Here is a 16,600-nt window from a genome sequence, read left to right on the forward strand (position 1 = left end):
ACCTTAATTAACAACGTTAACCAGAAGCTACACAAAATCTCTGAGTGCCGCCATTGTCGCCTTCATAGGCTCGGCGAAGAAAGCCAAGAAAGAGCTGTCTGTGGAGTTGCATCTTCAAAACATCTCTGCCCCTTCCAGTACGTGAAGATGGTCGCACAGCGAAGCTGTGTTAGTTACACCGAGTGCTGCACCATGCAAGTCAAACTTCGCAAGCAGCCTATATTGTAAATCTTTTGTTTCGCCATTCTTTCGCCTCATTTTCGCTTTTGCGTGCTTCGCGAGGTGGGCATGCTTTAGGAGTGCTTTATTTCTTTTTTTTTTGCGGTTCTCCCAGTATTTTTCTTTCTTGTTGTGCGTGAGGTTTCTGTGTGTGTTTTGCCGTTCTTCTGTTTGCCGTGCAAGTTGCTCTGCCCCTTTTTGCGCTGACGCTCGCGGTAGGTGGCTTCTTCCTCAGCAGAAATAATTAATTATGGGGTTTTACGTGCCAAAACCACTTTCTGATTATGAGGCACGCCGTAGTGGGGGACTCCGGAAATTTCGACCACTTGGGTTCTTTAACGTGCACCTAAATCTAAGTACACGGGTGTTTTCGCATTTCGCCCCCATCGAAATGCGGCCGCCGTGGCTCAGGAGAACGCACTACTCGAGGTCTTCTCATAGCTGTAGCTGGGATGGAATGTGCGGAACATGGTAATCCAAAGCTCCGTATATTGGGCGCAAGGCCCACCACTGGAGATGCGGGCGCTGCAATCGTTTTGACGATTGGTTGGATTGCTTTGTCGATTGCCGTGGCTGCCGGCACTCCTTGCTGGCGCAAGAAGTGCCGGCAGCCACGCTCTCCTAGTATCGCGTTTCAGTCGCTGAGCACTGCTCCATAAATCCCTTTCTCTATGTGCTCGTTGGCCGCAAACCGCCAGCATAACATTCGTTTCTTTCGCAGCAGGGTTGAATCATCGATAAATTCGATGCCGATCTGGCTCGACCACCGAAAGTGCACCGTGTGACAACCGTATAAAATTCACGTGTAAGATAGCATTCTCGCAAGGGGGAAAGGCGTCACTCCAACCCCTTTCCCCCTGTCGAGCTCTTCTCTTACCCGTCCGCTAGGTCACGTGGCCCCTTTTTAGCGAAGTCAGACAACGACGGCACAGGGTCCGCCACACAGCTTCACTGTAAAAGCTTGGCGAGCAGCACCAACACGGCGATATGAAGATAATCGAACATGCCACTAAAGAGAATAGCTGCAGCGAGCTTCGGTTAGAACATCGCGTCGGCATGATATAACTTCGTCACTCGCCTACAGTGTTCGCGCGTGTTCGGACAAAGGCGGGACCTCACGGCGTGCGGCCGTTACTTAGGCTGCTCGTGAGGGAAGCTCGCGTTACAAACGAGGACGTGTAGAGAGGCATCACTCTCGAGCCGGTCGCTAAGGGGGTCTACAGGAACCAGAACACGCAACACAGAGGCCTTCAGCTAGCCTCAGGACTGCGGCCTTTCCATTCGTCGGGGCAAGCCGTTCATTGGTGGGAGTCCCGATGCCATCGTCACGTTTGTGTTGCCCGCCGAGGCTATTCGAGGTAAAGTGCCCGAGAAGTTTTGAAAGGTTCCATGCAGTCCGAGACCGTTTTTTCGATAAAGACGCAATGCAGCTGAAGCAAAACAGTAGATGCTTTTGTCAAACGCAGGTTCAAATGGCTGTCACGGATCTTACTTTGACTGAAGTCTTTGTGTATGTAAGCGACGTTGAAAACATGACACTGAGCGTGGCTTTATGCCAGGAATACATTGATGATGTCATGATGACGCTGAGAGGACAATTTTTTTTTCAAGCATTACGTATTTGCCTGACATGCTTGAGTTGTGAGAATAGAGGTACTGTACTGTTTGTGTTGCCTGTGTTTGAAGCTGAGAGCAGGCATAGATTAATGAATAAAGGCTGTGACTGAAGCTAAAACACCTAGTGTCTGATATGTATAAAGTATGTGTGCGGGCACGTATTTTTTTCTCTGTTTTCTTGCGTTAACATTTTCCCATCATACGTGAACCAATCTCATCTTTCTCATGATGACATTTAGGCGAGTGAGTTTTTCAAACATCTGGCACATTTTTAAAAACACAATTGAACGGGGCCCTAAAGAGAAAAGTGATATCTTCTGTATCAGTAAATTACCTTTCTACAATATCAAAAACACCACTCTTACCACGACAAAACGCTTGGTAAGCCACCTCGACAGTTCCAATTTTATGGCATGGTAGTGGTGGTAACAACTTTATTAACAATCCGGCAAATTCGTGGCCTGGGCCTAGGCCGCCCCCGAGGAGGTCCGGAGATCCTGTCTCCTCGCCGCCTCACGGGCTTGCTGGATGGCCCATGCAGCCATTCTATATATCACCGGCGTTACTGTAACTAGCCTGTACTGTAGCTCGTCTTATCCTTATCATGTTTACTTTGTAGATGGAGTTCATCTTACTTTCACGCCATCCAACCGGAATTTTCTTCGTTCTAATCACTTGCTATATGGCATTAGTCAGCAGTGCCTTGGTCTTTGGACCGAGGTTTTTAATCAGCTGTATTGGGGTTTCATCGGGTCCTGCTTCAGCGTTATTAGGGACATTTTCTTCTGCTTTTTCAAATAAAAACTTTCTATGTTAAATTTTGATCTCTCAGGCTTCTCTGTTGTTGCTTTATCTGTTGTTTATGCTTCTGCGACGTGACACCACTTCTCGGCGACATGAAAAAGTTGAGAAAAGCACATATTATTTCTCTATTTTAAGTATTTGCGCCTGCGAACCTATGAAAGACACGATGTAGGTTACAATGATAGCGTAGAATAGCGTGTCTACGTTTTCTTGTGCGAAGATAACTTTCCTCTCGGCTTTCCAAGCATCCTGCTCAGCCGCCATCTTGTTTGGCCAGGAAAGTAGCCTGGATCGTTGTTGACTTGGATGCTGCCTTCGCTAAGCCGTACATTGCCGTCGATATGGCCAGTATTGGAACACAGCCCTCGCGTATGACACTGCGGCAGCCCGCTTTTATCTCGCGCGACAAAATCCGAAACTGGAACTAATGAAGTAACGGCTGCGTTTGAACGCAACGGAACGCTGCATATGCGGTCTCCTCTTTCCAGCGCGACCGTGTACAGTGTACTAGAGTGTACTAGAAATATTCTAGGCCACTTTAACATAGTTTCTCGTATTTCCGGCGAGTATGTCACGCCAGTTTCTCGACGAGAGAACGCACTGCATGAGAACATGCCAGCAGAGAACACCAGTACGATGCGCAATGATGCAGCAGTTAAACTTTTTCTTTGTCTATACAGCGCGCTGCAGCGTTTACAGATGCGCAGAGTATGTCTTCGTCTAGCTCATTTACAGAGCCTTCGAGATCCTAGCTCATCAACGCTGTTGAAACTAGCTGGCGCGGTGCCCTATTGAATGCCGACGCAACACCGCATTCGTGTGCGGCTGCACGAAGGTTCGAAACTACGGTTAGCATGCAGTTTTTTTTTACCAGACGCGCGTGCAACGCGGACAGCCTACGTCAGCGCATGCGCAAGTCGCCGATTCCCGCCTTGGCTCCCGAGCCGGGCAAGGATTTTCTGTGCCGGTGCTCATTCGAACCAAATGTGACTGTCATGTCTCCGGCTTCTTTTTCGTTCTTCAGACACGCTTGAAACCTTCTGATGCTGCGACGCCTGAGAAGGACCGAGGATCGAGGCAAGATAACTGATTTCAAGCCACGGGCTCCGACGCAAACGACCGAATGTGAGTGGCGGATGTGCTGAGGGAGCAGCACAATAGCCGCATGAATTGACATTTGTTTTCCTCGGGCAATTACAACAAATTACGTGTATTTGAAGCTTCGTATAAAGTTGAAAATACGTGTTTAGGTTATCTTGGAGAGCGTATTGAAACATTCGCTTCGTTGGGCTGCCTCCGTAATGAAATCGTTTTAGGAGTGGAATGGTCGCTTGCGCTTGTACGTTGTGATGAGGAATGCTCTCGCGTTAAAAAAAAAAAACGCATTTGAGCGATGTACACCTAAGTCCAAGTGCTCCCTGGTTTGCGTGACAGCGGCCATGACAAGGCACTTGGAATTGGCGCCAACTCCAGAAACGGACAGAGTTGCGCAAAGGTGCGCCATTTTGTTCCAAAGCTGTGCGGTAAAGCCGCTACTCTCGCGCGCAGGAGCCAAACTTAGCACGGCGGCAGAAGTTTGTATTGACGCCGTTCCATATTTTGTAGGTCCAATAGGTCCAAGAAGAGTTGACAGTTGGGCTAGTTGGTCGTCCATATTTGAAGTAGTAGCTTAGCGCAAATAAACCACAAACACAAGGAAGACAGACACGGACAAGCGCTACTCACAACTGTTTAATGGAAAGGAAGGATGGTGCATATATATATATATCCTCTTGTCACGCATGCGCCTACCAAACAGAAGTGAAGCCGGTACATGCACATCAAAGGCGGTCGCGCAAGAAGTTAAATTCGGCATCCAGTAATGTGATAGAAGGCTCACTCACACATCTATCTCTATTCTTCTTGATAAGAGGATATATATATATATGCACCATCCTTCCTTTCCATTAAACAGTTGTGAGTAGCGCTTGTCCTTGTCTGTCTTCCTTGTGTTTGTGGTTTATTTGCGCTAAGCTACTACTTCAATAGGTCCAAGAATGGTTCTTTGGGGTAGGCAGATAAAACAGAAGAAATAACATGCATAGCAAGTGTGATTTTACGTGGATGAATTGTGGACGTGTGGTTAGAAACGTTCGAAACAAAGGTACGACTGACTTGTGTAGGTTTAAGCTGAGTAATACACGGGAATTGGACGCCTTGTCGAAGGCCTTTTCAATGTCTGAGCAAAGGAGATCTACAGGAATGTAGGGACTGTGGAGAGAGTGAATATTGTGGAGAAACAGAGTGAGTTGGTTATCTCAAGTGAAGCCCTTACGGAAGCCATTTATGGTGAAGGAGAAAGAAGTTCATAGTTGATAGGAAATTAGCAACGTTAGAACTGATTACGTTGGCAAGAATTTTCGAATGGATTCTAGTAATAGAAGCAAGACAACACTTCTTATGACAGGGCTTAGGGCTTTTCTTGAAAACTGTAATGACCTTACCAATCATCCAGTCAAGTGGTACAGATCCTGTTTCAAGCGACTGTTGAAAAAAGTTTCGCTAGAAAGAGACTAGAAATTTGTTTAGTGTTTAAGGTATTTTCGCATTGATGCCGTTCATTCCTGTTGATGATGAATTCTTTATTGAATCGAATACATTTGTGATTCCATGGGGATCAAAATTAATGCTATTCAAGACAGAGTAATTTAAATGCTTGAAATCAGAAAGGTTATCGCTCGCTTAATTAGTAAATATGGAAGGGAATGCGTTGTTCAAGAAGTTATGACTTATAGTTTTGGGACAGCTGCGCCAAAGACGTCGTAAAGTGAGATCGCTGGAGTGGTAAGAATTTATGGCCTCCCAAAGCGCTCAGGATTGTTCTGTAATAGATGGTAATATGGAACAAAATAAATGGCGTTTTGTTCGAACGTTGAGCTAGTTAAATGCATTAGCACCAGCGTGATATTTCACCCATGCATCCGAATTGCCAGAAGCTCAAGTAAAACTAAATAGCCTGTTTTCTCATTTTAAAGCATTTCAAAGCATTCATGGCATGCCATTTACATCCGTATCATTGATGTATTGCTTGCGTGTCATAACATGTTATTCATGAGGTCCTATCTAGAGTTACTGTATATGCTACCGCAGGTATAGCATATACAGTAACTCTAGTCCTATCATGCATGTCGTGACATGTATATCGTGCGGGCTCGTCATTTACTCATCCCATGCGTGTTATGTGACGTCATACATGTCACGTCAATCACGTCATGTCACGCTTGTTACGGAAGCTGCGAATCGCTATGACGGTGGCTTTGAAGGAAACGTTCCGCTGCGTGGCGGAACGTTCGACGTCATTTTAGACCACGTGATGCCGCTCGTCGAGTAGCGGTGCGAGGAAAAGGGAAACGCATATGCAGCTACACTAGCGCTGACTACTTATAGCGGACGTTGCCTGCGGCCTGCGATGTTTCCGTTTCCATTGCAGCAAAGGTATAATGTGGAGCAGCATTTATCAACGTTTTGCGGTGAAGCTGTTATTGCGACTAGAAGCGCTCAGAAAAAAGTTATATGCCAATTTTCATGGTGATTTTTTAAAGCGAAACCTTTACTGGCCGCGAACTTGCGATTTCGCCGTGGCGGTGCTCCGAGGAGGCACATGACGTCACAGTGCGCGCCTCTCCGTGGATATTTCTCTCACTTCCTAGTCACTACTGCGCATGCGCCACTAATAGCACCGAGCCACAGGTGTTCCGCCGCTGCGCAGCGCCGCGCCTTTCCGCCGCCGCCGTTTGGTATGACGTAACACCGCGTTCCTCGTCGTTGCGCTCGCCTCCGCTCGCTTGGCCAGCTGCGTCGCATGCCTGATAACATGTCGGAGGATTGAAAAGGAGAGCTCGCGTACGCCGCAACTACAGTTGAGGCGGCAGTATGGACGGCGACAATTCTGATAAGCTGGAGGAGGGCTCGAATCGACATCGGAATGAGCTGAAGAGGAAACGAATCGCCCAGAAAACAGATGAACAGCGCGCCGAACGACCGGCTAAACGCCGCAACATAGCTAGACAACCAGACTAACCTGGACTTGCGATCAAGATTAACCAAGGCTAACCATGCTGTGCCTTAGCTTTCGCTACGTATATCCTGGCATAGAGGAGCTAAGCCACTGCTAATTTTTTTAAAACAAGCTAGATCGTAAGCACTTGCGAAGTTTATATTTTAATGAAACGTGGGACGAGATTTATAAGGGCGATATTTGATTTGGTATGATTGATTTATTTCATGTGGCAGTCACCAGCCTTAGGGCGTTGGTGACAACTCACTACGTGATGTACAGTCGCGGACAGAATATTATGGACCATGAAATCTAAGAAAAAGCTGAATATCTCCGCAACCTCACAACGCAATCTGGTATTTGCATTTTGGACCTCGACTAGAATATGCTAACAACGTTGTCGTGGGCAGTTTTACTGGTTACTGCTACAGGCTGCTCGGGAATTGAACGTTTTCGGAGATCCCGTGGTCCATTTTATTCTGTCCGCGACTGTACATCACTTTTTCTCACAGTGTGAGAAGAATAATGCAAGAAAAGAAATACATTTATCAAGTGAGTATTAGTACAGCGGACAAGGAAAAATGAGCGAGGACAATGCTGACCATGAATAACACGACTGCACAATCACACAAGAATAGATGCAAACTTTCATATGAAGTCAGGGAAAACGTCACTGTTCAGTTCAATTTCTATATGCAGGCATATCTTCAAGTGTGTGCATCAATTACGGGTAAAAAAATTGCCAGCGGCGTAACCGTGTCGCTGCCGAAAAGTTAACACCAGCAGCAATGTAAAATACACTTGGTTACTGCAATATTAGCTGTGTTTGTCTGGTTGAGCTTTGCTCCCCCAGGGGCTGCACCGTGCAGGCCGCCCACGTTTGCGCCTCCGCCAGTCCGGTAAAACGCCCGGTCCGCCTGCGCTTACCGTAATACCGGACAAGCTAAAGCTTATAAGTTATGAATGCGAAAGCATTAACTGAAAGTTTTAGCTTGTCCGGTATTCCGGTAAAACGCCCAGTCCGCCTGCGTTTTTCGGAATACCGGACAAGCTAAAACTTATGAGTTGTGAATGCAAAGACATCAAGAGAAAGTTTCAGCTTGTCCGGTAAAACGCTCAGTCTGCCTGCGCTTACCGGAATGCCGGACAAGATAAAACTTTCTCATAATTCTTTCGCATTGACAACTCATAAGAAATGCTTAGGTGTGCTCGGATTTTTTTATTGCAATTTCGCCCGGTGTTACCGCTTCTTTTTTATTTATTACATCACACCAAAGATTACTTTATAGTAACTGCAGTACGCGTCGATGACCACCTCAACCGCATTCACAGTGTTCTTCGTGACCCTTAAATTTTATGCCATACACGAGAAGTGCTTCGTTTCGGGCTCGGCATGGTTGATGTGGTAGCGAAGTGCCAACACATAGTGCGAGAACAACAACGATCTCATCAGCCACGCATTAGACAACGCAAGGGGGTGACTCTTCTTATGCCCTTATTTATTTATTTTTTGCTATATGCCTGTGAAGTCGCCTGTTTAAACTCGGTTTGGGTGTCGCGTGACTGCGCGGGACATATCGCTCGGGGGTAAGTCTATACCAATAACTGCTTTGAAATGTTAAGCTTTTTTTGCTGGTATAGCTATTTATTATATTCAAGAGTCGTTTTTACAAATTTGTATACAATCCTTAGTTTTTAAACATAAAGTGCGCGTGCACGATAGCTCTAAATGACATGCCAGGAAATTTTTAACCCGTCCTACTGCTTTGTCCGCTTTTTCATGTTAGCGCGGTACACCGACTTTGTTAAAAAAAATTCGGCACTCCTGTAGCACGTGAAGGTGAAAGCCTGTTACACACTTAGTAATGTGCCGTCTCACATCGTCGCGTTGCTGTTTCTCGCAGTTCGGCTTCTTCGGCTCGTGTTATACGCTTAACTCCGGCTAGGAGCACTCGCATAGCGGGGTTGGATCTCGCTGGATCTGCTGCATTTTTTGTGTGTGAGCCCGCTCTACAAGGGCCGCGTCTGCTACCCGTGCTTGGGCTTACAAGACACTTATACAGGCGTACATTGGGTGGATTTTTTTGATTCATGGTATACCTGTGCAATACTATATGGGACAGAAAGAGCGGGTGCATGCATCACAAACGGCGAAATTTACTTGACACAAAGGGTATGCAAGAACCGTAAAACACATGAATTATTACCGCGCATGCGGGCTGCTCATTCTTCGACTGAGAATTTTTTTTTTTGTGAGAACCTACTTACCGTCTTTGAGCAATCATTCTTTTATCAATTTCAAAGTCAACATTTCACGGCCAAACTCAGAAAGAAAAAAAAAGAAGATCAAGACCATTTATGACTATAAGAAAGCTGATTTTGAATAAATTGACAATGAGCTCTGTATTTTCCTTGACACGTTCCTGACTGATTTCGATAACCGCAGTGCGCAAACGAACTGGGACATGTTTATTGCTAAAAGCAGTGAATTAACGGAAAGAAATTATCCCTACCTGCACTCTTTCCTATTATAATAACGCTCCTTGGTACAACACTCACATTAAGCGCTTTTTTAATAAAAAGAAACGTTTGTACAGATCAGCTAAAACATCCGCATACAGTGAAAAAATGGCAGCCTACAAACGCGTTACACATGACTACACAACAGCGCTTAAGCAAGCTGACTTTTTTGAAGAACGCATTGCCATCCATGCTAACTACTGATACGAAAAATTTATGGCGCACTATTAACCCAAAGCATTACAACACCATAGCCCTTGTTGGTAACACTGGTAACGCCATTCCCTCTGCCGATTGTGCATCCATGTTAAATGACGTTTTTTATGCGCAACTTTTCTAAACGCGCTCATGAAACGCGTTCAGCTACACAATCTTGCGACTACGCCGCAATGTACCTGTTAATAATTGAAACGGTCAGCGTAGAATTCTCATCTGCTTCTCGCTATGACTTAATTAATGCAAATGTTCTAGAAAACACTAACACGTGTTGTTCTGATATTCTTACAAAGACCTTTCTAGCAATCACTCGCATAAGTTCACTGCCTGTTGATTTGAAGGTGGGGAAGGTAATCGCACTCTACAAAATGGGTACTAAACATTCCCCATTGAACTATCGGCCTATTTCTTTAACCAGCACATCATGAAAAATTTTCGAGCATATTCTCTTTCCTCACGTTGCCAACTTCTTAGAAGCAAACTCACTTTTTTTCTGAGTTTCAACGCGGCTTCCGCAAAACGTATGCATGTGACACCCAACCATTATCGTTCACTCACAAGCTGGATCTAATACTTGACCACTATTCAGTAGCAGACAATTTTGTTAGACTTCACAAAAGCGCTCGATAAAGTGTGCCATTGTTTATTGATCTACAAACTGCAACAATTAAACATCGATCATAAAATTCTGTACTGACTTGAGGTTTTCCTCAATAACCGCTCACAGTTTGTTTCAGCTAGCGAAGTAACCTCGAATGTGAGTCCAGTTTCTTCGGGTGTACCACAAGGCTCTGTGCTTGGACCTCCCTTACTTCTCATTTATATTTACTGCTTACCTTCATGTGTTTTATGTCAAATTCACCTATTTACCGATGACTGTGTAATTTACACCGAAATAACTTGCGATGATGTAATCAGGCTTCAAGCTGACCTTAATGTCGTTTTTTGCATGGTGCAATTCATGGTTAATGGAATTGAACGTTAACAATCGTAAATTTATGCTTGTATCTAAGCTACCTAGGAACCACTTGTGTACACCCTTAATAACGCTTCCATAGAAATGGTAACAACTTGCAAGTACCTTGGTCTTCACATAACATCCGATCCCACTTGGAATATCCACATCGCACTTATAATAAGTAACGCTACAACGTTAACCGAATGCTAGGTTACTTACGACGCAACTTTTCCAAAGCACCTTCTTTCTCAAAATTGTTCTAATACGGTCAAAACTTGAGTGTGCCACGTCATTCTTCTATTATATGAAATAGACCTGATGCACTCATTGGAAATGGTTCAGAATAATTCTACTCGTTTCAGTCTTTCTAACTATAACAGAACGGCGAGTATCAGTGCCATGAGATCTAGCCTTAACTATAACCATCCTTGACATCACGTCGCAAATTTTTTCGTCTGTGCTTTTCTCATAAGTTATTTCATCACCCGCTGTTACATAACAAACTTATTTCCCCGCCTCCGTATGTATCACCCAGAATGTAGGTCATATTCATAAGGTCGGCACCCCATTATGCAGATCCAACGCTTTCTTGCAGTCATTTGTACCTCGCACTTCCAATGAGTGGAATCGCCTATAAGCCTCGCGTCGCAGATCCTCAAATATTGAAGAACGTCGTAGCTAATACTGTATAACTAGGAACCTTTTTCTTCACATTGTTCAACCTGTACCCACGAACGTCATAGCTAACTTTGTATATCTAGGTGTCATTTGTGATTGTGTATATATTATTTTCTATTAACTCCAGTTTTTTTTAATTTACCCATTTTGCTTGTATCCACTCCACTCTGTAATGCTGTAATGGCCCTGATTGTACGCTAAATAAATAAAAAAGAACAATAGCGGTGCTAATGCGATGATCAAATTATTTTTTGACGAGAAATGCCTGGAATGGGGGGGGGAGGGCAATATGTTAGCTTCCGATTTAATCATTTAAACCTAAACGAACCCATCGTTTGTGTTGTCTGCGTCCTCTGTTTGTGTCCCGTGTATACTGCTATGGTAACGTGAATCAAGAATCTGGCAACCAACTGGCCCGTTTAAAAGCTGGTCCATCTAATGTAAGTAATGCATTGCTTATATTGGGCGGGCCTGCGACACGTCATCGTATCTCCGCTACTCGAAAGCGTTGCCGCTTTCGAAACCTTCGGACGGAGACGACTCTTGACTCAAAAAAACACAGTTCACTTTACGGTCTACCACATTCCTTTCACTTGACTCGTTGATGTTCAATGAACTACCTGTCTCCAGCATAAACTTTAAGCGACTGCCATATATTCGCGTATTGAAATTGCTACCTTTCCGGCGGTTGCGGTCACAGACACACTGGATGTCATTTCCAAGATGAAGTAGAACCATTTTCTTTTTTTAAAAATCTCGTACCTGGGGTGGTAGTCTCTGTGGGCATTGTCAAAATTCAGCCATGTTGTGGAATTCGCCATCTTGTCAGTTCTGACTGGCTGAGCTGCTACGGCCTTTGATTGGCGCGAAACGACTCGTTTGTTGGATTTGATATGACGGAATTCGATGAGTGTCCAGACTAGCGTCCTTTGCTTTTATTCAAGTAGTTTAATTGAGCCCACGAAGAAATGTTTTCGCTGTTGACACTACAGACAAAGAAGTTTATTAACAAAGAACTACTCGCCAGTAGCAGCGTGTGGCGGTACTGCCGAGATAGTCGGCAGCGGCATTGCATCGTGCATGCAGACAGCAGTTCATCGACGGAAAGAGCGACAAGAGGAAGCAGTTCTTTGTTCTGGTGAGTCACAGCAGATGCGAACACTCTTACAAGATTGCGTCTGTTGAGTCAAGTGACCGGCTTCTTTGCTGTTTGTCGCAGATATTTGGGCTGCTTAGACACACTGCCAAATGCGGAGGACCGATGACTGGCGGACAACGAAGCTTCGTCGCTGACGACCCAATGTGAGTTACTGATCGGCTAAGCCTCGCGTCAGGTCTGAACCGTGCTCTGGATGCGAGTCCGCTCATTGTAAAATCAAGCTATTTGAAATTAAGTTTTTTTTTAGCAACTTGCTGTAAATGATGTACTTCAACCTTCGGAGCATCGAAAACGTGTCGAGGTTATCTTGGAACCTTGGAACCTGTGAATGGGCAGGCCAACTTACCAGCCAACAGCGAAACCTTGTTTCGATGCGCGCGAGGCACAATGACACTTCTTGAATATAAAACCAGAGCAATCATGAAATGTAAGATGTAAATGTAAAAGAGATAAATGTAAACTTGTATGATGCAGTTACAGCTGGGGGGGGGGGGGCACTGAAATGACGCACTTGTCCGTTGTCCAACGACTAGTCATCTGAGACATTCGGCTTAACTTTGGCCTTCCTAAGCATATTGTGCCGCCTAATGTTCTTAGTACACAGACTCCAAATATGGCTGTCCACCGTAGACATCGGTGCCGGGAACTTAGAACACAATGTAGAGTTGTCGCCTGCAGATCCCCAGGCACATTTGACAGCAGGTGTCAGGGCTACCCCAACTTGAAGACACACATGTCGATGTGAATGGTTCGTTGAAGAGCGGCACGTATGCACACATTGCCACATACTCAGTGACGCAGGTTCGGCCGATAGTTGGTTTCCAACCCTGTTACCTTATCACAGCAGCCCGATGCTCTACCCATTCTTGCATTGACTACCCAGTGATCCAGGTAGGCGGGAAAACAGATAGATGGATGGATGGATGGATACTCGATTGGGATTTAACTCCTCGATCACGTTTGGATCCTTTGCGCATCTTGCCAAAGAAACCAAACGCAATCGAGAAATTCGATTTCGTTCGGATTCGGGTGCTTTGCGTGACTGGGGTATACCTCATGGCGGCAAGGAGACAATGAACAAGTGCCCGAAAAAAAAAAGAAAAAAAAAGAAGAGAGGTATCGTTAACGTCGAAAGCATGCGTTACCTGCATCGTATATACCACCGCGAGAGAATAAATCTACGCCGCCCATCGATACCCTCTCCCCGGAACACATCGACGTCCACTAGGAGGGCTCGATTCGCGCGGTGTCCATATTCCGCACAGCTATATGCGCCGCGTAAAATACTCGGCGCGTCGCAGCGCGAACCGATCTCGGACAATGGGAGAAAGCTTCTTGACGATTCGCCACGGCCGCTCGAGATGAGGAAGCCGGCGCACCTTATATGTACGTAAATGGGCGCACCCGGGCACGATAAATAATCCGCTTTGGAGAGAGCGACCCATGTCCGCATAATACACTTGGCGATGATGAAGCCGCGTCGCCGCGTGCCTGCGGTGTCTGTCGACGCGCCCCTCGCATCGAGAAGCTTCTTCTTTTTTTTTCTTTTGCCGACGTACACCGGCGTGCGACGCTTTTGTTCCGACCGAATTACGACGACTCGCCGGGACCGCTATAGGCGGGAAGAGGGTGGCATGGCTCGCCAGGATGAAGGCAAGCGCTCGCGATCCGCGCACATAAATAACGTGGCGGGCCGGTATAGTGTCGTCGTCGTCGCCTCTGCGGAGCTCATAGGCGGGTGCGCCGTGCCGAAGAAACCTTTTGCATTTAAATTGGTAATCCGCGCGGACGGCGCGAAAAAAAAAACTCGCCGCTTGCGGCTGACAGCTGATTTCCATGGACAGCGCGCGGAGCGCGCCCTGGCGGACGCCGCCGCCGCCGCCGAGCTAAGCGCGCTTCGTTCTTTCGCCGACGTCGTCGTGTCGCTGCGGCGGCTGCGCCTGGCTTCCTTTGCGGTTATACTTTGTGCACCCGTGCGCTTGGCCGCCCCACGACAATGCCATCGTGGCGGGCCTGCCGGGTCCCCGCCCGCAGAGTCGAGAATCACTTCTCTTTGCTTCTTGGCTTCGAAGCCGCCACCCGGCGCAACGAGAACGTGTCGGTGTGTTTGCAGCGGCCGCCGCTAGGGGGAGTGAGGTGAGCCGTCACGTGACCGACAAGGCTAGCGGGCGGGCTCTGGCGTATGTGATGAGACGGGCGTGTAGCTCCAAGACGGTAAGAAAGAGAGAATGGGAAAGAGTATGCCATTACCGTTTCTCTCGCTCTCTATTCTTTTGTCGAGATATAGTCTTCACGAGTGAAATTCGAGCCAGGAACCGTTTCGATGGGACATCAGACAAATTTCCATCTCTCCGATCTCTTGCCTCCCACACGTTTATAGATATCGAAACTTTGGAATAAAACAGAAGCAGCGCGACACAGGACGAGCGAGTAAAGAGCACAGGACAGCGCTCTGTCCTGTGTCGCGCTGTTTCTGTTTTATTCCAATGATGAGCAAGCCAGCCCCTTTGAACGCACTGCTAACATAGAAACTTGTTCGCAGAAGGACGAGACTGCTATGGAGGTACGGTAGGAGCTATTTTCCAGACTTGGGTAAAAGTTTTCGCATTTCGTGCCTCACACCTCTGCTGCTGTGGAAGTTAGCACATTGTTCTGATTGCCTTTTGTTTCGTTGTTAGCTGGGATAAGCTCGATCCCTATCTTTGCTTCAGCCAACAACGTTTTGACACTTTGATCGTTGGCCTGCTTGTATGAATCATAAGGCAGGGCTAGGCAGATATAGGTGCCAATATGAGTTAGATGACGGCCGGAGGGGGATGAGATCGCTGCAATGCCATCGCTGCACAAAGTTGCACGATTACGAGAAGCGAGTTGTACCGTATAGTTAAAATGAGTCACGCAGCGCTGAAAACACAATGGTACGAAGAAAGCGATGATGAAGGCTGCACGGAGAAGACAATGACATTTTTTATTAGATGAAGAGAACGCTGTACGACGACGAAGACGACGGCGAGCGGGGCAAGGGAAAGACGGTGGAAATCCTGCTACAATTACGGGAATGCTGTCCGACAAACGCAATGGTGAAGGCTGCTCGCAACAATGGCAGTCGAAAAAGAAGATAACGGCAACGGCAACACAAAGACAAAGTGACAGTCTTGTCACCAAAATAAAATTCTGGGGTATTGCGTGCCAAAACTGCGATATGATTTGAAGCTCTCCGCATTGGGGGACTCGAGAATAATTTCGACCGCTTAGGGTTCTTTGCCGTCCACAGACGTAAACCCTATGTACGGTACACGAACATTCTTGCAATGCGGCTCCATCGGAACGCGGCCGTCGCAGCTGGGATCGAATCCGTGACCTCATGCTCAGCAGTGCAACTCTATAGCTTCGTAGTCTAGCCACTGAGCACCCACGGCGAGTAGAAGTCCTGTTATGATTACATGGAACGTTCTACTACGAAAGCGACGGCAAATGGTGCGCAACGAAGAGAATGGCGGTTCTGTTATGACTATCGGAATGCTATGCGACGAAAGCGACGATGACTCGGAAGACAATGACAGTCATGGCTATGTTTTTTGGAACGCTGTAAGACGAAAGCGACCACGAACTCGCAGGCTGCTCGCCGGCAGTTGCAGTCGTTAAGATTACGGGGACGCTCTACGACAAAAACGATGGCGAAGGCTGAACAGATACATTTACAGTCACGTTATCATTACCTGAGCGCTTTGCGACGATAGCGAAGGCGAACGCTGCATGAAGGCAGTTACTGTCGTTATGATTACGGCAACGCTGTACTGCAAAAGCATCGGCGAAGGCTACACGAAATCGGTTATGATTGCGTAAATGAAAAAAAAAAGATGAATTCTTGGTGTTACGTGCCAAAGGCACGATATGATTGTGAGGCACGCCGTAGTGGAATAATTTTGACCACCTGGAGATCTCTAACGTGCACCCAACGCACACTACACGGGCGTTTCTGCATTTCGTCCTCATCGAAATGCCGCGGCCGGGAATCAATCCCGCAACCTTGTGCTTAGCAGCGTAACGCGATTACGGGAATGCCTCTCAACAAAAAATGACGGTGGAGGCTGCCCAAGGGACATTACAGTCGCGTTATGATTACGGGAGCACCGTACGATGAAAGTGGTGTCGAAAACTGCAGGAAGGCAATTGTAGGCATATTATGATTACATGAACGCTGCTCGATGAAAGCGACGCCGAAGGCTTTAGGAAGATAGTTACAGTCATGTTGTGGTTACGGGAACGCTGAACGACGAAAGCGATGCTGAAAGGTGCCGAAATGTGCAGGAAGGCAGTTGCACTAATGTTATGATTGCGGGGACGATGCACGTTGAAACCTTCGCCGAAGGCTGCGGGAAGGTAGCTAGTC

The 16,600-nt window shown here is 46.6% G+C and overlaps 1 protein-coding gene across 5 annotated transcripts in view; it reads left to right on the forward strand.

Annotated features, from left to right (window-relative positions):
* The first annotated feature begins 1,298 nt into the window (after nucleotides 1-1,298).
* Nucleotides 1,299-16,600, forward strand: part of LOC135901952 (doublesex- and mab-3-related transcription factor A1-like) — a 159,046-nt gene continuing 143,744 nt past the window's right edge. The window contains exons 1-2 of one of the 5 annotated variants that reach the window (XM_070525463.1): nucleotides 1,299-1,577; nucleotides 3,665-3,765. In XM_070525463.1, the coding sequence (XP_070381564.1) occupies nucleotides 3,684-3,765 (82 nt within the window). In that variant the 5' untranslated portion in view covers nucleotides 1,299-1,577; nucleotides 3,665-3,683. Of the gene's footprint in view, nucleotides 1,578-3,453; nucleotides 3,489-3,626; nucleotides 3,766-16,600 lie in introns of those variants that run through there. The other 4 variants (XM_070525464.1, XM_065431793.1, XM_065431794.2 and 1 more) reach the window with 4 other exon arrangements.

The sequence above is a fragment of the Dermacentor albipictus genome, chromosome 9 (genome assembly GCF_038994185.2).
Source record: "Dermacentor albipictus isolate Rhodes 1998 colony chromosome 9, USDA_Dalb.pri_finalv2, whole genome shotgun sequence".
NCBI classification, from domain to species: Eukaryota; Metazoa; Arthropoda; class Arachnida; order Ixodida; family Ixodidae; genus Dermacentor; species Dermacentor albipictus.